The sequence below is a fragment of the Fistularia commersonii genome, chromosome 5 (assembly GCF_037954325.1).
Source record: "Fistularia commersonii isolate RoL2024-O1a breed Wild chromosome 5, RoL_Fcom_v1.0, whole genome shotgun sequence".
NCBI classification, from domain to species: Eukaryota; Metazoa; Chordata; class Actinopteri; order Syngnathiformes; family Fistulariidae; genus Fistularia; species Fistularia commersonii.
In genome coordinates this window covers 19710710-19732833 of record NC_141288.1, presented here as the reverse complement: position 1 = coordinate 19732833, position 22124 = coordinate 19710710, and the positions used below count along the sequence as shown (strand labels likewise).

Sequence of the window (22124 nt, the reverse complement as noted above, 5' to 3'; positions counted from 1 at the left end):
CGGCCAAAATGAGAGGGTTATAATAACCAAGGCTGGAGAGATTCGGCACAAAGGAGAATGTCATTAGAGCGGTGTTGAAATATTAGTGTTGCCTAATATGACCATTTACAGGCAGACAAGATTTATTAGCACGGGGAGGTTTGACAGACGCACAGACAGACCCCAGCCTCCCTCTCGTGTACGGCTCATCGATCAAAATCTAATATCCAAAGAGCGGAGAAATCTGGAACATGTGAAATGCATCCCAGTGTGGTCCAGCAGCACTGTATCAAAACATACAGGTTATCACAACTCTGGAATGTGTCCATATTCAACGCTCACACAAAGATTCTGGGTGATATACTGATCAAATCCTGGCCAGTAATGGGCTGAGGTGTAAGATAGGAAGCATTCATTGTGCAGATCTGCTCCAAATGGCACATTTATACACAGAACACAAACTATTTTTGATAATACACAATTAAAAAATATACAGCGTAAAGAACAGCAAGACATTTCGCAGCTCAAGAACTCAAACATCACATTGCCCTTTTTTGTATTCACAGAGTTCATTCACTTTCCTCCGGCTTTATGAGACAGCAAGGAAATTAGGCACCGGTCCACCATCTCTCTCTCACTACTGCTTTCTCACTTTCTCTCAGAGTTGTCTGAGAAAGTCGGCGTGGGCGTTGGGGCTCCTAGGCTCGTGTGAAAAATAGTCCCACCTCCTTTGTTTTCGGAGCCGACTGTAGGTTTCCATCCTGCGACTACGAGATGGATATGGAGTTGACTTCTTAAGCGCCCGGGACTCTGCTAGAACTTTCCTCCCGGTCTCTCGTGCTTTTCCGTCTTGTCTTGACATCACTTCTGTGATACAGCAGACATGTACATTACAAACGGCCCCTCGGTATTACAGATAATCCTTTTTCATAACTACAGCACCGAGAGAGTACGAATACTTGCTCCTCATCCGCAACCACACACTGCCTCCTCTCACCCCTCTGTATATCATTTTGCCTAAATGCATTTTCATCCAAAAGCAATAACTCTTCAAGATGTATTCTCCTAAACTCAGGAATCCGCCTCCCACCAGAGCTTCTACTTCCTGCCTGTTCTTGTTTCTTAAAAGTTCCAGCTGTTTCGCAAACTTGCGGGATCCGTCCGTCGATCGCTGGACGAAAAACGCAGAGCCCGTTGCCGACGCGCATGTGGACAACAGCGAGTAACTGGCGTGAGCGGCAGCGAAGGCGTCTGAATGAAAAGGATGTCCGTCGAGTAGCTGTGGGCGGCAGCACAGCTGTGTGTCTTCATTTATATGTGTGGTAATAGCATGAAAGCTCCGCCGGCCTCGTGTGAATTATATTTCCAACAGGAATCGGCTTCTGTGCTGGGCCAGAGCCCAGGAGGGAGACGGAGAAAAACGCCGTATGCATAAAAGGCAGTCTGGGGCGATAGTGACTTATCGTTCCTTAAAACCCACATTCTTACAAAAACATGTTCATGCGTGGAATTATTCCCTCGTTGCGATGAGGATTAAAATGCGAGTCGCGTAAACGGAGTGGCGGTGACAAAAGAACAAACATTAATCCACCCCTGGTTGCGGGGAGAAAAAAAAAAAAATGTAAGCAGTAGCTGCATTGTTAAACCTCGCGTCGTCCGTGTGGAGCTCGACGTGTTTATTTACATCCAGCAGCTACGGAGGAACATTTGAATTTGTTTGGATTAGTAATTGAGCCACTTGAAAAATGCAGGGCTGACAATTAGTCTCTGTTAGCAGCACGCGGGGGGAAATATCCGGCATGTTAGCCGCTAAATGTTCCGTTATGTGCGGCCATCTAGCGTCTGTTAGCCCGGTGCTGCCGAGCAGGTAGCGTACAGGGTCTCAAAACAGCTGCCCGCTCTGTTGGGCCAAAAATCACACACCACGTGAGTGGCAACGGTTCCAGAGCGGCCCAGAAGCTCCAAGGTGAGCAGAAAGTTACTGTAAAGCTGCGTAAAGCTGGCGGGGAGCCGCAGAGACGAGGGGAAATTCTCCATGGCTTCGTACCCCCCGGGTGACGCCTCTTACATCGCACATCCTGCCATCTTATTTGTGACTACATGAATCAACCGTCAGTAAGGAGTATTCGCTGACGAAGATTTATTCTTCAATTGGGTTACATTTGTCAAAAGATTTTTTTGTCTTTCTTTCTTTCAATGTCATAGGATCATAGGCAGGTTTGAGTGTACTTATGGGAAAATGTATGACATATCCGGTTTGCTCGGGAGAATTTAAAGCAATTAAAATAGTGAAATCTGCTACAAGCCAAACCATCTCCTGCCATGTCTCACAAAATTTGATAAATAATGATAAAAACACAACTCCCGCATGAATATGAGCCAAATTGAATTTGGTTTTTATAATTTGATAAACGTTTACAAAAAAGGCCCAGCTACTGTCTATCTCCCCCTTTTTCTCAGTATTTTCCAGCGTCCCGCAGACAGACCCTGTTTCTAATTACTCTTACTTCCTGTTACGTAAAACACACACACACACACGCACACACACACACACACACAGGCACGCACGCACAAAATGCGTGTATTCCAACCAATAATAAAGGAAGCCTGGAGGATATAAAAGAAGCAAAGCGGGGGAATAGACCCCTTAGCTTTCTGCACCAACTAACACAGGAGCGATGGTGAAAGCAGAGGGGAAAAGGAAAGGACGGGGTCTGGAGGAAGGGAGAATGTGGGCATTCTTGATAAACAAGGAGTAAAAGAGAGAATTTGGAAGGGAAGAGAGGAACTGTAAATGGGGAGGTGTCCAAGGAGGGAGGGCAGAAAATCAGAGGGAAGGAAAAAGGAAGAGCCAGCCAAGGCTTTTAACAGGGTCTTGGTTACTAAGCTAATGGGTTCTCTCTCGTTTCGTCGCTCCGTCGTTTGTTCACGCGCTTCTTACAGGCGGTCATTTCACGCCAGGGTAGCTTCTGTTTCGAATTGGCGAGGGGATGCTCGAGACACGGCGGCGGAGGACAGTAAATATCCTCGTTTGGATCGCCGATCCAGCGCCGCGTTCCTTTCGGGCAGTTTGTTTGACCAAGGTCTGAGATTTATATCGATGTGTGTGTCATGTGACGAGGAGGCTCTGGGGTGGCAGGAAGAGATGGACAAAAGCAGAAAAAGAAAGTAAATTGTTTGGACAGGAAAGCAGAGGTAACCCGGTGGATACGTGATCTTACGGCTACAATAAATAACGTGAAGATGCATCGAAAACAATGGCAGTCACGCTTTGGCGACTGGATGGAAAACATGCTTCAATAAAGCTTCTGCTATTTGGGTGTTGCTTTTTCCTTCAAATACAATCACTTGAAGACATTATAATCTGGTCAAAAATAACTACTATACCAACAGTAATGGAGGGACTGACAGCAGAATTTTATATTTATATTCAACACCTACGACTAAATAAATAAAGATCTGGCAAAAACACGAGGAAATACAGAGCCTTGCTCAGAGCGAGGGCAAAAGTGTGCTGAGTGATAGACTTCTGTTAAAAAAAAAAAAATTCAGAAATCGATACTCAACGCCAGCTTTTGTCCGGCCCCGCAGGACAGCGAGGAGAAAATACAAAGCAACACCTAATATTTTGATAATGCCGGATGAAGGAAATTCCTAGAAATACGGTTTCTTTTCAGCTTCTGTGAAACTTGAGTTGTAATTTGTGATACATTTCTAGGAGACCAAGGTAATGATGTCATTCCCAGAAAACCAAAGTACTCCTCAAATTTGTAAAGCGGACGTCAGATTAAAAAACAAAAAAATGCTGATACAAAACAACTGCTCACACACATTGTCCACCAGCACTGGTGCTTTTCTGGAATAGAAAAATAGCAACTGCTCACCATTTCAAAATTTTAAAACAATCTTAAAATCAATCAAGTAAATACTCAAGTTATTATGCAATAATAAAATTACAAGTTTAAGTGTAAAGTGAAATACACACAGTTCTGACTACAGGTGTAGTCATAGAGCTCTTAGAAATGCTGCTATCAAGCAGGCGAGAACCACCGCCAATGCATTTCACATGTGGTTAACACAGGATCGACCCAAATCGCATTACTAGCAATGTTTTCTTTACTCCAATTTGGATATCCGTAAATAAATTACAGCAATTTGTACACGTCACGTGGCTTCTTTTTCATACGCTGTCGGTCATCTATTGTAGCGTTACAATGGACCCCATCTGTTTATTGGCGCTCCAGAGCTACGAACAATAAGTTTGTTAGACATTCAATCAGTTTCTATTTCTGCAGGAGTCTGCGAAACATATTGTCTATCACGCTCAGTCAGAACAGAATGTATGCCAGCCAGCTTCCTGTGAATGCTTGACTTCCACTCAAACGCGCACACACACACACACACACACACACACACACACACACACACAGGGCGTTGCCCCCCAAATCCCAATACCACCAAGACAGGCCCCCTTCAGGGTGAGTCACATGTTATCATGGACACACTCCTCACAATGACTATATGCCACGGAAGTTACAGGGCAGATAGGAGCAAAGTTTAGAAATGAAAGGAAGAAGAGGGGGGGAAAAAAATAAATAGATTTCGAAAAGACACACAAACACACACACTCATACATGGCAGAGACAAGAGAGGAGGGAATCTGTGGCAAAAACCAAGGTATGTAGAATGAGGACTTGAGAGAGGATCTAACCCACTTTCTGTCTCCTGGCTGAATAAGTTACCATCACTGTACTTCCATGGCACACTGAATAATTCACACACACACACAGACACACACACACACTCCCTTGAACTCAGCAGTAGTCACTGATTGGCAGAAAATATGCTCTTCCTGCACATGCGGTGGGAAAAAAACTGGGGTTTGTGTGAGTGTGTGTGGCCAGGAAGTGGGGGTGTCAACGCTTGAGGCGGAGAAGCAGTACTGACGGTCACCTTCCTTGCAGACGTAGACACACACACACACGCATACACACACACACACACACACACACACTAAAATAGGTCACCCACTACAATGCTCCAAGAAAAAAAAAAAAAATCCCATCGCTAGCATTGCGAGCATGCAGGGCAAAGACGCGGCGCAACAGAAGGGCTAAAAAGCATCTTTGTGGCTCTGCTTCTGCGCCTGAGTCCATTCAGCAAACCCGATCAGTCTCTTTCACACAATATGACATTTACGTCACTAACATAAAGTTCACAACTTGAGCGAGATATATGACTGCGCTTGTTGTTTGGGGCTCTCAAACTCACTCTAATGACTACATGAATAAAATGAATGAATTGAGGTGGATCTGACTTTTGGCTGAACTTAGCTTAGAGTAGAAACCAGTTACAACTACTGTAAATTACTTCAAAGAAATATTTTCCGATGCTATTTTTTAAAACAATAAGCACATATATATGTTTGAGTATCGAAAAATTTAAATTTTCCTGTTTGAGAATGGTCCTTTTCTCACGTATTTACCTCCTCTCTGTACACACACTTCACATCATAATTTTACTTTTCTGACCCAATGCCAACAATGTTGGAACGATATGAAATACAAAACACAAGAGTCAATACTCATGTCCACTTAATGACCACATGTAGAAACATCTGAAACCCCTTGAGACCCAAGTTATAAAGCTAAGTAACACGCATGTTCACAAACTGTGCAATATACATTTCTATCTTAAAAATATATATTTAAAACATTTGTCTATTGAAAGCAGGAAGTCTTTAAAGAAGAAATTGCAAACACGGCGTACAATTAGCAATGCTTGATGTACATCACCTCACTGTTTTCTACTAAGTAAGAAGATAAACGGTTTGTGAAGAACTTTTAATTGAAGAACTTTAATGAAAACCCAAGTATGACCTCAGGTCTATGTGACAAATTGAGAGTCTAGTTTCATGCAAGAAACGCAGATCTTCTCACCATCGTCAGGCGGCGAGAACAACCATTGATCTGCAAATAGACCAAATCGATCACTTCACGATTACAGTCGGACAAAGCCTTTGCGAGCATGACTGCAGTAAAGATGATATGCGCAGCTGAGATTTGCAAAGTCATTTTGCCTGTACAGCCACTAGCCAATTTAGGTCAGTGGAGCACTGATACCATGAGCGGGCACTCAGTCGGTCTCACACACACTCCCATACTCTCTCACGCACGATGATGTGCTTTTCGATGAGGCGTCAGGCTTCTTCTTTAGCTTTCAGTCACCGACAGAATCCCTCCAGCTCGTCCTGTTATGCAAGTCACGTATGCAGCAGTTCACGGCGTCAACATGGTGGCACAAAAATCCAAGGATTCGAAGAATGCAAACCCGCAAATTCACAATTTCTGTCCAAGAAAAACGGCAAACGGACCACGGGAATATCCCAAGTTCTGGATGCCCTGGAACCAGTCGGTTCTGGGTGCATCACACCGGCGTCAACAGCGTGAGAAACGAGTCTATACACGTGAGGCTTTAAAATTCAGATTACAATAGGATCATGAGGAAAAAATGTTGAGACAAAGAAAAAAGAAAAATTAGCAGATGTTTCCACCTTAGGTTATCTCCTGCCTGCTGCGTGGGATCAGCCCCAATGCCTTTTAAGAGCACTTTAAAAAGACATTAGCAGTATTTTAATATCGTTCTCATAACAGCGAAGCACATCAGACCTCAAATCAACTTGACCTTATGTCAAATATTTTTGCATGTTCGTTAATAGCCACAATCGCTGCTGTTGACAGCAATAAATTAAACCCAAATGCGACTTCTATCATTCTTGCTCTCGCGGCATAGGTCGCCGCATCCATTCAACATTAAAAAACATCCGTATATTCACTGTAACGGTCCGTTGCATTTCCAAGTTCCTGTTACACAACCATAGCATACACAGCCATAATTTTTCATTTTAACCCATGTTCATTCGAAGTGAGAAGAGCTGGACCTGTAGTATAAGTCTGAGAAAGGATAAGGAAAAAAAAAAAAAGCAACATCAAACACCGAACACGTCTCACGCCGAAAATGAATTCATTTGACGGAACTTAATTCGAGCTCGGAAGCGCCCTTGAATGAAACGAGCCCCCGCCACTTTTAGCCCTGCTGTTCTGCAGCTGACTGCCATGTGATTTTCCCTGCGAAGATAAGAATGACATCATTTGCACAGCGGGCCCTCTGCGCTTTCTTCGGTATCATTTGCTTCTTGAAAACCTGCAAACGCCCCGTTCCTGCGCAAACCCAGAACGAGGTGTCGGCGGGCAGCACAAACGTACACCTGGGCAGGCGAGACATGTTTGAATTTCAATTCAAAAAGTCTCCTCTGCCAGTCTTTGCAAGAGTCTTTGTGTGCCTGACAGTAATTTTCCTCTCTTAGTGTGTGCCTGCTGCAGGAAGCAGATGTGGACAAACTGCAAATAATCCCAATCATCTGGGACAGGAGCGCGTTGTGCGTGCATGTGTGTGTGCAATAATCACTTCCCCGACTCAGATATTCACAGCCCATAAACTGTCAAACTAGTGAACTTGTGCTCATAAGCCTGGATTCTATAATCTCAACCTGCCAGCGTGATTTCTTACATCTGTCACTTCACTCCAGTCCCACGAACAAACTTTACGGTGGATTTTTGTGGGCTCGTATTCATTCCGCGTTTATTTACAGCGGGAATTTAGGGATTGTTTTTAAAGGGTCATTTATTGATGGCTTCTGTTGTGTTTGTAAGTGGGTGGATATTAATGGTTAAAATGACTCCTCCGAGTGGGCGCGAAAGAAACCGGGAGAGCCTAATATACACTAGATACAGTGTATACTGGGCCCTGTGTTACACTTCTCTTTGCAGACCTGCTTTTACTGCCGGTGGCCAATAAAAACCCATATTAGGGCAAATGAATGCCGAGCTTCACAGATGCTTCCAATATACCAAATATCTGGCAAGCAACATATCTGAATTTATCCGATCTGCCCGAATAACTGATGACAACACTAAACATTCCACGGGTAAATCTGCGGGAGGGCTCGGCCATAACAATAATTCCAACAGATTTATTGATGTGTGCTTGTGCGCGTATGTCAAATCACAAGTCAAACACACAACATAAAAACAACGAGTGTATTAGGGAAATAAATTCTGTAAAGTTTCACGGTCAAACACTTCTGATCTCAAAAGTCCCGATTGTGAAAGTCCTGCAGGAAACAGGCTCATTCCCCAAAATAAACACACGATTCCTGCCAACCCTGGAGATGGATAAAGAGTGTACACACTCATTCGCTATCTATTTCATCTTTTGACAACAATAATGGTTAAAACACTTTTTTCCTAATTCGGCGGCTGCGCTTTACAAACCTCTGGTCAATGAACTCCTTTGGGTTTGTGAGTGGGTCTGCAAGCTTTCATTACGTGTACGAAACAGACGTGCGTGCGCGCGCGTGCACACAAATTGGAACTGAAGAACGGAAATACTTCACTTCTGAGAAACAGTCGGCTTAGGTGCAAAAGGCTGGTTTCTAGGTTAAGCCGTGAGAGGTGTGGGAGGGGTAGACTTGTGACTGAGGACAACTGGAAGTGATGTTACAGTAGCATCACAGTAGTTTGTTCATGCACCATCACACACTACGGCTCAACATTTGCCTTATAGAATATCACATTTACAGCTGCGTGGAGAAAACGCTACTTTTTGAATTTGTTCAAAACCACATTTCATTCTCATTAATATCTGAACCCCAAACCAAGACGGACTATTGAAGTGTGCGTGTCTTCAATATCGTGCGCTTTGTGCGTGCAGGTACTTTAACTGTGCGTGCAAGCGACACCCCCGGAAAACCGTGGAAATTGTTAGGACATACAAACAGTGAACTATGAGGGCAAACAAATACACACACCAGCATCTTTGGCGCGGTCACATCTCATTTTCACGCCCTCCTTGCGAGTGTTTCAGGGTCTGCCAAACAGGATACAGACTGTGTGTTTTCACACATTACTCTGTCCTCTTTCATGCTCTGCCTGGGAGTAATCTGTAGGAAAAGTTGGAGGGTCAACACACACACACACACACACACACACACACACACACACACACACACACACACACACACACATATAGGATTCCCTAATGCCTAACCCTGTCTAGTCTGCTGGGCTGAGGCCAGCATCTCAAAGACAAGCGTGCATGTGTTTGTGTGTGTGTGTGGTTTTGTGTGTGTGTGTGTGTGTGTGTGTGTGTGTGTGTGTGTGTGTGTGTGTAGCCATGATCATATATGGAGTATGTAACAAGAAACAAAACTCCTCCTTCCTTCTGAAATGAAATTAGCTAAGTCAGAAGTCAATTATGGGTCATTACGCTCCTCTTGCAACTGATTTTCAAATTCCCTTTTAGCCTATTTGTTAATTTTCAACTCATGTCTTGTTCATTTAAAACCATCCTCCAAAGCAGACCAGTGAAAACAATTTAAATTATTCAATATTGTAACTATTTCAGCTTCAAGGGGTGTTTTCTCATATTCTTCAACAGTGAAGACTGGCATTTCTAATGCGGACATAATGCAATGGAGTTTTCATGATTGGCCCGGTTCTAGGGACCATACAAAAACAAGCTGTATCTCGGAGATTTTTTTTTTTTCATATAAAAGCAGCAGCGAGCCAGGAAGTGGCCTTGAGCAGAACGCTATACCAATTCAATTGGTTGTGTTCTGTGAACAACTGTCACCTAAACACTATTATTATATTAACAGCGTATGTGTGGGGGAGACAGCATCCTCCATCCGAGAAAAAAACCACAAAATCTCATCTTTTCTGCCTGTTCCCAGATGACCTGGCCTCTCTGAGGCGCAGTGCTGTTACCAAGACAGCACAAATAACACAAACTATCTGAAGAACATGAAAAAAAAAAAAAAAAAAAAAAAGATTTGAATGGAAATGTCTCCGCTCACGATCAGCAAGGCAAACTTGAGCTGAACTGCGCGTGCTTCGTAGGCCCTTTCAGAGCCCCGCCGTTCACACAGAGGACGTGAAAACAACGTTGTCTGCGACGCTGGGAGTTGATGGTTCCTCAGCAGCGATCTAAGGAGTGTACCTGGGAGGATCGCTTCGGGATGGAAGGATGACAGTCGTTCGGTCTGAAAGCGGCGTCGCCCCAAGCTTTGCTCGGGTCAGATCTGCTTTTTCAACATGGCGAATGAAAACAAGGGCTATCTTATTTTCCCCTGTGAGGCTCATTTGTGTGTCTCCATGACACCACCAGCCTTTACATAAGACCACAACTCAACATATTACTTTCTTATTTTGACCGGATTATTATTCCTGGGCTGCTTTTGTCACGGTACAATACATCTTCCTTTCATGAGGGTATTATATTTCATTTTTTATCAACTAAATCCTTCTCTTGTTGTCACAGAAGTGATTTATCATCCTCCTCTGTGTACACGTCCATCACGAGGCCTCTGTAAGAGGCAATATGTAACAGGAAAAAAATTCCCTTTTTACAAAAGCTCACTAATAGCTGGTTTGGAATCGTGGTGGGCTGACAGGCCCTGCTGACAGCCACCCTTGTGAAACAAGTGAGATTGCCGTTGTTTGGTCATGTGGAACCGGCGACAGTGCAGATGCCCCAATTATTTGCGAAAACCTGCTTCACGACCCGTGGCTACCAAGTACTTCCCCTTCTCACCAGTTCTTCGCCACTCCATTGAAGTAAGTCGACGTTATCGAGCCAAATCATCGAAAACGCTAATTCGCTCTGTCGTTCGCTAAATGTCGCACAATCTCGTTCGTAAAGTTTCGACTGCTCGCGTCGGTAAAGCTGTTTATCCAGCCCGCACAATCGACTGGTAGATTTGGAAAAACGATTTTACAAACTCTGCTTTGCAAATACAAGAACTCTGATTTTTGCACGTTTAAAGTACATAATATAAATAAATCAAAACAGTTTTTTACTTTTTTTTGCCTATCTTTGGAAATATTTGATGGGTTTTTTTTTTGTGATTTTTTTCCTTTTTTTTCTTGCACTGTCTTGTGTATTCTTAGGTTGTTCCCTGCTGGATTTTAGCCTTGAACCAATTTGAATTGGTGATAATTGCCAAGTTGCTCATGGTAATTTGTCAAGACGTCCATCCCCCACAGGACTGTGATCCATGTCAACTTTTAATGCAACGGTTTCCTTTAAAAGCAATGAAAATAAATGAGATTGCAGCTGAGAGGCCCCCAAAACGTATCTGTGGCGGCGAATTATTAGAGGGAGACTATTTCCGCATCTGTTTAACACGCAAATGTTGTCAGCGTTCTTCTCTCAACCGACCAGCTGAGAAAAGAGCACCGAGCAAGGCACATAATCTCTGACTCCTTGCCCTGCCAGAGCACTGTAATTATACATATAAAACACATTCTATATATAAACAACAATAGGCAGTTAAAGTGGGTGTTATGTCAGGGTGCTCTGGTGACTCAGTGTGCAAAGGAGCACACCCCTTGTGGTATTGTGACTCCGGCAATTGAAAGCTTCACTTAAGACACCGAATTGGTTCTACGGCGTTAGAAACGGCGAATGCACTTGCTTACAGTTTGACTCCCACTGATGGGTCTTCGCTGTATTCGGTTGCACCGGCGCTCTGCCCCACTGTGCTCGACGAGAACAAGTTTTCTCGTCCGGGAGCCACCGTCTGATGAATAATTCAAGTGAAACGCTCCATTCACAGGATGATGTTGCCAGATGAGAGTAGGTTTAGCCAGAGGGAAGGGTTATACGAATCCCATAAAAACTGACATTCAGCGTGTTTGCATGTACAGAAATAACTCGATTAGCGAGAATAGTGAGGAGATCGCTCGAGCCAAACCGTGGTTCGCCCTATACCGAGTTACCCCAAAAGATCGAGTTTATGTCAGATGTTTGATAGTCGGGTTTCTGTCTAGAGGGATGCGCGATAGCCTGGAGGCTAACAGGAAGTATGCCGTGCTGTAAAAACAAATGACTGCATTTCATGCCGGCCAAGTTCGTTTACAGTGAGGCTGAACAGATATACATGAAAATTAAAATGTAAGGCGCAACAAGCAGCTTGATGGTGTGGTCTATTTTCAGAGGGGGCTTGTGATTAAAAGCCAGCACGTTTCGACAGCCGCAAAAGCTGCAGGGATGGGCCCGTGGACGGTTTAGGAGCAGGAGACTGCGGCTGCCGCAGCAGGCAATTTAGAGGTGAAGTTATGAATGATATGTGTGGTGTTACTAAAAGGAGAGCTTACATTTATGAACTACGTCGAATAATTAAAGTGGAGGAGAGCAGATGAAAAGGCACGCTCAGTAGGAATAAAATAACTTGGAGAATGTACATACAGTGCTGATTCGCACAGAAAACCTATACAACGTATCAAAATCAAATAAACAATATTTTGGTTTGCTGCTATTCTAATTGTTTCACAAAAACTAGCATTAGCCTAGTGTCATGAGGCACAGTTGATTTTAAATTTAAATAAGTGACTTCAGTAGCTTTGCTGTAACTCCTCTTAAGACTTTTGTCATCCTGTAAGTCTTTAAAACGCTTGTGAAGTATTCAGGAAAAATGTGACTAATTTTAGACAAGTTGTTGATATTTACAGATTTTTTCCATGACGCTTGAAACAACAGATATCACACAAATTGATCAGCAAACATTAAAATAAATGCATTACATTTAGAGAAAGGCATTTTATTGCTGCTGTGAAAGGTCTGTAGTCATAGGCAGCCTATTCCCTTTTTTTTGTCTCACCCCTTTATCCATAAAGTACTTCCTCAATGCCTCTCACACGGTCCAAAGCCTCTGGTCCCTTCTGATCTTTTGCGCAACATTTACAAACTATTTTTATTCTGATCTGCATACCCAAGTGACTTGACACAATTGCCGTTGCCTATTTTTCGGTCTCCGATTTATCGACAGAATGTGTATTTTTAAAAAGCCGATCGATATGGGCGTCTCTTATTCAAACTATGCGCAAGAGTCAATACAGCGCCGGTTTTAAGGCCGGGACAAAATGTTATGAAATGAGCCAAGAAAGAATGTTGCAAGCTCCAGCAAGCAGCCTGTATGAAGTAGGGAAGTTCAGAGATGGGAGTGTGTTTGCAATAGTGGGCAAACTTGCAGTAGGTATAACACAGAACTCTTCATTTCACATAATAATTATGAGTAAGCAAATCCATACTTGCAAGCCATGTTCCAGCTGTGGCTCAATCAATTGTCATCATACAGGGAATGCAAACACTACAACGCCACAATTATAAAGTCACCTTCTCAAGGCTATTGAGCTGCAGTGATTATATTATGACACAAATGTTATTAAAGAGAAGTGCCATTTCTGAAGAACCTGATTCATATGCCTGGGAGAAGTCCTATTTTAAGTGCACATTTGCAAGATAATAACACCGACTGATGCAGTGTGGGTGAATTTATTATTGTGGGTCAGTGGTCATCATAGACAAATCATGTCTATTACAAATTGTGTTTTTTTAACCCTTGACTATCTCAGTCAAAATGATGCTAATCTGCACATTTTAATGTTAGAAATGTCTAATGTACTCCAGGCAATGCATCCCACCGTCATGATAGCGGTGTTTTCACTGCACATTCTATTACATTAGTAAGCAAAGATTAATACCACTTAATAAAGATTGGGGGGAAGGAGGATAGGTCATTACTAGGAGCAATTCAAGTCTGAGGGGTTAAACAGAAATGTATAGCTAACTCTCACAACTCACTTGCAATGGGATACAGTAGAAATGCACGCATGCAATTGTGTGTGTGTGTGTGTGTTTGTGTGTATATATATTTAGGTGTAAATCCATTGTGCACAGCACATGCAGTCCAGCAGTGGTTACTGGATTTACAGTTCACAGCAGACTGTGGATACAAGCAGCAAAATAGCCACAAAAGCTCAGCACTCAAGTCCACTAAACTCACAAGGCTTTGCAGAAAATAGCCCGGGGCTCAGAAGGGGACGTGATTATGTCTTGTTCGGCCGTCGTGTCTTTTATTCTACAGAAACAGGAGCCGGCTCGGGAGACAATACTAGGCCGCCATGTAAAAAGCCTCTGGAAACGGGGAGGAAGAGACAGAGGGCAGTGTGGCCGCCCCTGCCTCACCTCCTGGGGGATAACGGGGGAGCCGGAGCCGGGAAGGAGGGTGGAAGAGAGCGGAGGAAAAGAGAATAGATGTAGATGTGGAGTGAAGGAAGCTAGCTAGGTGGGCTGCTGGGGTTTTTTTGTTTTTTTTTTTGGACCCACCATGAATTCGCTGCCGAAGTTGTCCTCTCCCCTCTCCTCGTCCCCTTCGCTCATGGCCTTCACCCCCTGGATAAACTTTCTCAGGATGCCGGCTTGGTCCATCCTTAAGTCCTCTTCTAACGTATCCCCGATGGGATTTTTTTTTCCTTAAAAAACACACACACACTCACACACACACACACTACCTCCCTGAGTAGCAAGGGAGAAAATCAACCCCCCTCCGAAAAAAAAGGCAAGAAGGGGAGGAGTGGAGGAATAAATAAAAATAAATAAGCTTCACGGATCCTCCCAGGGAGTCATCGTCGGTTCACAACACCTTGTTTTATTTATCGCCCCATGTTGTTTTTCCTCGTTTCCTTCTTTCTTCGGGGCTGTTTTCACCACCACGACAGCGGCTCGTCCGGGGCGAGGGGGAGCCGCGCCGGCGGCGTCTGCCGAGAAAACTAGTTCAGGAACGCAGCGGAGACGGAGGCGGAGGACGCCGAACGCCGTGAGAAGGTGGAAATAAGAGGATATAAGAATAAAAAAAAACAAACCCCGGTGTGGTGAGGCTATCTACCCCTCCCTGTCTACCTCAGTTGCCACATTCACACACTGCTGCTCGTTATTCGCTACTGGGGGAACATCCGGACTGGGCGAAGCCAGCGGAGGAGAGGCCCCGCCCCTTTCGGGAATTTACTGGCCTGTGATTGGATCCCAGTGAGGAAAGGTTTGCTTCGCATTGGATAAAATATTTGTCACTCGTGAAGAAGCGCGGTTCTGATTGGGTTGATGCGTGTCCGTAGGGGTGACGAATTTGTCAAGTCATTTTTGGATATTGGATGTTTTTTTAATGAATCAGGCGATACCAACAAGCTATGTGTTGTTATAAACTCTGTTTATCTGCTCATATTTCCTTTGTTCAGTTACAGTTTTGCATATCTGCATTTTTTTCAGTAGAGTAAAACTCGGGATAGCATCCATCTGTATTCCTCAGGTCACATGTGAGTCATAATTATTATTGAATTTGCAGCTTTGAATGACATACATTCCATGTGTTGATCACACATAATTTCAGTTTTGACTGAATCTTTATTTCTGCTTTTTTCAGTTCTAACTGCAGTTGTTTTTAAATAATCACCATTTTAGATTCAAGATTCTAAGTGTTTATTGTCACCTGCACAGTGTAGAAACGAGTTTCCCTGTACAATGAATGAGTGTTGCTGAGAAATAGTGATAGCAAACATTTTTATAAATATTATAAATATGAACAGTGTGGCAGTGCAATAAGACAATAGATCATGTTTTGTTCAACTTTTAGAATATTAGAAAGTGTGTGCTATTAATGCAACCCCAACATGAATTAACAGTCAAAATAAATCCCTCACCGATGAAACTATTTCTTAACACTTGCCGCATAAAATTTGTTTGGACTTAAGTGCATTAACAGCAGCCCAATGGAGTCAGTAAGCCAAATCTGCTGACAGCAAAACTATTGATTCTTCTATTTTAGCCCATTTCACCATAATTGATTTGTTCTTTGGAAAGAAAAACAAGCAGTGTCAGTAATGGTGTCTTCCTGTCACACTGTTTTGTTTTTTTTTTTGTCCTATGGCAACAACAAGGAGGCTTTCGGTTCACCACATGCGACTCGGGCTACTGTTGTGGACGACCGATAAAGTACATGTTTGTTCATGTACTTATTGAACCGCTTGGGATTTAATGGCAGTTTAGCAAGGAAAAACGTCAAATTCCTGTGATGATACGTGATGCAATCAGGGCTAAAATCAAGACCGTGGCTCGAACTGAATCGCCACTGTTTCCGTTTGTAGATCTGCTTTGAACAGAGGGCCCCTTTGTCACGTCAAACCCCGGCTCATTCTTGACCGACTACCTAATCTCAATCCCGATGGCCATTCATCATCCAAGATGGAGCGGGGAAGAGATCAGGTAAATCCTTCATGTGGTCTAAAATCGGAGGGATTGATAATCCTGTCATGCAGGTTATTTTTCCAGATAGATAGATGGATAGACAATACATGAAAAGCAAACTGAAGAAGAAGGTAACAGCTGTCAGATTAAGGGGTCTGATTTATAATCTGGATTAAGAGAGGGCTAGAAATAGAAACAAACGTAGAAACGCGTTTTATTTGCGACTCAGCCGAGAATGCATGAATTGGTTTGCTAACTTAAAATAGCCTTTGTGTCCTTCATGAATAAATATGCTTTTATATGTGTTGGGGCTGCAGGAGCATAGAAACATGTACATATATATCCATATATGGAACATGCTAAATGAATAAAATGAATAGCTCTTCTAAATAACAAAAAAATTAACTTTTTCAGAACTTTTTGCTCATTTGTTATCGACCAGGCTATGATGAAACGTCGCCTCTGACTCAGTGTTTTCTGTGGTTTACACAGCAGATGAATGAATGACATAAAGGTTGTTTTTGTATCGTAAAAGGCCACAAACTTGGAAATCTTTAGGAGAGACGCCATCGTAACATTTTCTCATTCGTATCATGGCGTGATCATTTTGAAACTGGGCGCCGGTTTAGCGGCGTCAGCAAAATCCGTGCCCTAAAATGACATTTTGGGATGTTTGACCATCTGCTCCATTGGAGGTGTCGTGTTTTTGAGGGGTGAAGAGGAAAAAGCTTTTGAGAAATATGGAGTGAAAGGAGACTTAGAAAGTGGTGGAAGCAACTCAATGGACACTTATGTATCATTAATAGCCCTCAAATGAACACACACACACACACACACACACACACACACGAGGGAAACCGAGTCACTTTGTTTTCCTTTAGTTCTGCCAGTGACGGCTAACAAACTGTCCATTGAGTATGTGAAAGAGAGGAGCAGAAGGGAAGCTGTCGCCACGCCAACATGCTTCACACACACACACACACACACACACACACACACACACACACACACACACACACACACACACACACACACACACACACACACTGCTGTTTTGCTGCTCTTGTCTTTAAAGGCTATAGTGAGTGAAATGTGTTTTTCTGTTTGTGCTGGCAGAGTGTGATCCTCCAGGCTGTGGGTTGGCGGTTTGATTCCCTGCTCTGCCTACCAAAGTGTCTTCCGGCAAGACGACGAACCCTCCCGGTCGGCCCAAATGGTCTGGCGAGCGACGTGCACGGTAGCTCTGTCGCCGCCGGTGGGTGAATGTGATCCGGCGTGAAGCGCTCGTGTTGTTTTATCTCCTCATCTAGTGGCGGCTGCAGCTTCCCCCTCGGGGTCTTTACCCGAGTCTCACAGCCAATGAAACATATAGAGGGAATAATAACGATTTAGAAAACGGTAGCGCTGAATACGTTATATTTGTCGTATCATCGCGTGCAGCATGAAATCAATCAGAGCACACCGAAACACATTTTAAATTTAGATGAAGGCCCCGGGGCCTGTTGAGAGAGAGTGGAGAATGGAGACATAAGATTCTCTTATCAATGTAAAAACGCTATTTAAATCACCCAATCACTGTGAGTAAAGTAAATCATTACTCATATTACCTGCTTTGCCACATTGACTGACGTCAATCGATCAATACATCCCCTCCTCTTTTGGATGAATATTGGGAATCGCTCCACAAAAATAAGTCGTGCAAAATTATTCACGTTTACACGCATCGAATTGAACTTTTTTAATGAAAAATTGATCATTCATCCATTGTCATTAGCTCCTGTCCTGCAGAGTCCAATCCGAGGATGCCTAGTATGTCGTAAATAAACACTATGACCCAGTAACAATCGCAAATATATAGATATATATATTTCTATGAACGTTTTTAATTGGGACCTTCACACCTCAAAGGTACATAACAGCTGTATTTGTCACAGCCTAAATGGGTCACATGCTGAATTATTTAATCACCAGGGATTCCGGCTTTACCTGAAAACGCAGCTAGGTCACCTAAAATCTCCTTTTTCACATGTGAAAAGAAGTAAATCTGTACCACAGCCATTTGACTTTTCTTTTCCGTGTTAAAATAAAACGCCTTCCCGGGGTCAAATGTCAACGAAGTCAGTTTCCGAGTGTGAGATTTTCTCCGACGGCTGAGCGAAACTGAAAGAAACGGAGGAGCAGCGAAGGCCGAGCGCGTCTGTTTGCGTCCAACGGGGAGTTATATTTTAAGAAAGACCCCGTGGCCTCCAGAGTTCAACCTCCGCTTCTCCCTTTTCCCTTTCTCAGGCCTGGCCGCGCCGTAAGCGACCCCCTGACCTCCCCCGCGGAGGCCTCGGGAATTTCACAACGGCGATCGGTAATGAATCGTAGAATTATATTAAGAGCATCTTGCTTTTCTCCACCGGGCGACACCATCGCCGCTCACTTTTCCCCGTCCTTCTATCTCTCCCTCCCTCTGGAATGTGCTGTTCAGAAGCAGCTGAGTGGAGGAATGTTACCGTAACAAGCCCATACACAACCCCGAGGGAGGGAGGGAGGCTCCACCGCACACACACATCTGCATGTCGGTGTGTGTGGGGACTTGATGCATTCCCTTCGCCGTAAACTTTACCGTCACCGTTCGGGAACCTCAACTTCCAACTTCAACCCTGAAAGTCTGAATTCTCAGTTGCTCGCTTTCAAAACAAACAAAAAAAAAAAAATGCAATCCCTCACCGCGCCGGAGATCCCGGGCTCGAATCGGTGCTGACAAAAACAAACACACACACACACACACACACACACACACTGCGACGGATGCACCCCGATTCCTGCAGACTGCGGTTTACAGACCTCCCCGCTCACAAAAAACCCTCATGTACAAGTAAGGTCAGGTCTTCTTCAGGAGACTCAGGTCTTTCAGCGTCTGCAGAGAATGTGCAGAGAATGCCGGCTCCATCCTGGGAGTTGAATTGGACTGGTTGGAGGAGGTGTCTGGGAGGAGGATGCTGAAGAAGCTGCTAGGTATCGTGGACGACGCCCCCCCCCAGCCTCCCCGGAGCACCTTGAAGGGGTGGCAGTGGGGAGGGTGAAGGACAAACATCCCACCCTGGTGCAGAGCTGAACGCTTCTGACGCTCCTTCGTGCCCACGGACATCAGTTTTGAGAACATCGGTTTGGACGGCACGAAACATCTGACCGTCCGGAGGTGCAGCTGTGCTACCGCGACCTCAAGCCTTAACTCCGTTATCTTTTTTTTTATTTTTATTTTTATCCTTGTTGGTGTCACTCCACTCGCAACCTGCTTATTTTTGTTTATTTTCGTCATTGTTATCATGTTCCTATTCACGTTGTTGTTGTTTTGGTTGTCTATTCTCACCCTTGCTGTTTTTTGTTTTTTTTTGTTGTCTGTTCGTGTCCTTGTTGTTGTTCTCTGTCTATTTATTTATGGTTGTCTTTTGCTATCGTTAATGGTCTTCTAATTGTCTCTATTTATAATTATATTGTATACAATATAATATGTATAATAAATTATTATGATAAGATAGTATATTATAGTATTATATCATTATACTAGAATATACTATATATTATATTATGTGTAGTTAGATAGATATATCATAAACAATACATAAATATATACATATTTATTGATACTATAACCGTTACGCTGCTGTGACAAAATAATTTCCCCTTTGGGAATCAATAGTTTATGTGAGACCATCAAGGAGCACCACAGAACCCTACAGAAGGTCTTTCTGACCTTTAAAACTCCTTCCTTTTCTGCAAGAGGGAAACCTGACAGCAAGAAAATCATTATGTTTCAAATGAATGGATGTAATATTGGAAGAATTTCCTTCAGGATGAATAAAGTTCTACTCTATTTTAAATCCTATCACTGCGATGGCAATACGCAAAAAAAAAAGTCATGTTCTTTCGATACATTCGAATTTGAGAATCGAACATTCTCATCCCATCTGGTTTATCTATCTTCCTCGGCCGTTCGCATTTATTATTTTCATTTGGGATATTTAACCGTGTCCATTCTCCAGGTACAAAGCGGGAATGCGATGGTTCTCCAGACTCGGGCCGGCCTGGGATGACGGCCTGCTGAGTCGGTGACGCACACCAGTGGAAACATCGCTCTTCTCGTGATGCGGTTGCCCGAAAATCAGCGGAGGTCTTTCCCTGCCAGGTCTGCGGTCTCAGCTGTATGAATCTAGAATTCCGGACAAAGTCATATTCTGTCATGGAACACGTCTCCTCTGATTCTCCGGCCCGGAGCTGGAAAAGTTCTCCCAGCTCTGTGCGGCCTTTTTTTTTTAATTTTTAATCCTGCTGGAATCTCACAGTCGACGCAGCAGTCGTCACCGTGCGTCGAAATCGGGAGCGTGAAGCTGCACGTCGAGGACCGGCGTATCGGCACGCACCGAAAGCGAGAGGGAGGACGTGAGCCTGCCTGTTACGGCGATGAAATCGGGTAAAAATGTCCGCCCTGGTTGGGGAGGGGGGGAAGAGCGCTGACTCAGTGGCGTGTTGCACAAGCCCGACACGCCTCCTCTTTTGTGCGCCCGCTGCACGCCGCGTCCGACGTGGAAATGTGAACGGAGAGGCTCCCCTAACCCACGAAAACCCATTCGAATCCCAGCGAGCGCATCTTTAGACGGTGTCGGAATCTCGTCGCCTCTCCCTTCGAGCGGTGGCGTTTTAGCCAGGGGAAACACCCGGGTGACGGTAAAACATCTGTTTCACGAGCAGTAGCTGTTGTTGGCCACACGAGCCTGGAGTATAGCTAACTGTTATAACCCGCTCGATTCCAGGTAAAAAAAAACAAAACAAAACAGAATTCATCCCCGATTCAAACCCCCAAATCACACAGAAAACAAGCATCAACATAAACCCCGTGACTCACGATACGCAGCTGCAATGTTCGGTTGCATAAAACGTGTTGCCTTAACATTTGCGACACGCGCTTGCGAGAATTTTTCTTCGCTCAACGTGTTTTGCAAGGGGGATCATTTGAGCACGGGTGGGATTCACACTCTGCCGTGAGGATCAGCAAACAGAGGGATTTCGCTTCATTTCTACACGGAGGCCAGAACTTTAACACTTAGCCGAATGCTAATTTCCAGGACGTGCCCTCATCAAGACGTTCAAATCAGACGAAGAAGAGCTCACAGCCAGAAGGTCCCCGCTTGCAGTTTAGAAATATCAACGATCCCTAAATGTCCAGGAAGAGAAAAGTTGGTACGGATTCAAGGCTGTTTCAAGAAAGATGGGAAGGCCGATACATGTTTGTGATTCAAGGAGAAAAAAGGTTTGTTATGAGTCAGTGTTGGTTGTCAGAGTACAAGTATGCTAAGTATGCTAAAGTTAGCCTTCCAGAAAAACAACATACTGTCCAAGAATTAAAAGCATTTGCACAGATTCAAATGCAAATGTAAGATTTTGGATTTGAATGTGTAATAAATTCAGAGTTAGGATAAGCGGTTTAAATCACGAATGAATAAATGAAGATATTCAGCAAATCTGCAACTAGTTCAATGCCTATTTCAAGGGAATCGCTTATTTCAAGGGGAGAACTTTTTATGGTTGTAAAGTTCTTGATCTTTTAGTGCGGAGACTGATTTGGAAATTGTTGCATGAATTTACACAGATAAAAATAGGGATAAAAGTAGCAAAGAAGTGCCACACACACACACACGCACACACACACACGGTCAGACACATTCTAGTGTTTGGATGCAAAAGTAAAATTCATCCGCATTTTTGCAATTGAATAATACATTTTTGGATTTGTAAACTTTTACTTCTGGATTATGTGTGAAAGAACAAATATTGCAAAGAGAAAATAGCAGGTGTGATTGACAGGTAAAGTTCACTTTAACGTCAATATTCTTGTAAAAATATGAAACTAAGATGTTTGCAGAATTGGAGAGTGTGCTGTTAGAGAAGTGTAGGGAGTATGTGTGAGAGGAACAGTGGAACAACTCACACACACACACACACACACGCTGGTGACCAAA

The 22124-nt window shown here is 43.7% G+C and overlaps 1 protein-coding gene across 2 annotated transcripts in view; it reads right to left on the bottom strand.

Moving 5' to 3' along the window:
• ptpn12 (protein tyrosine phosphatase non-receptor type 12) overlaps window positions 1-14793 on the bottom strand; it is a 43335-nt gene extending 28542 nt beyond the window's left edge. For both annotated transcript variants that reach the window (XM_086147196.1, XM_086147197.1), the window contains exon 1: window positions 14209-14793. In XM_086147196.1, coding sequence (XP_086003322.1) covers window positions 14209-14310 — 102 coding nt within the window. In that variant the 5' untranslated portion in view covers window positions 14311-14793. The remainder of the gene's footprint in view (window positions 1-14208) is intronic.
• Between the last annotated feature and the right edge of the window lie 7331 nt (window positions 14794-22124).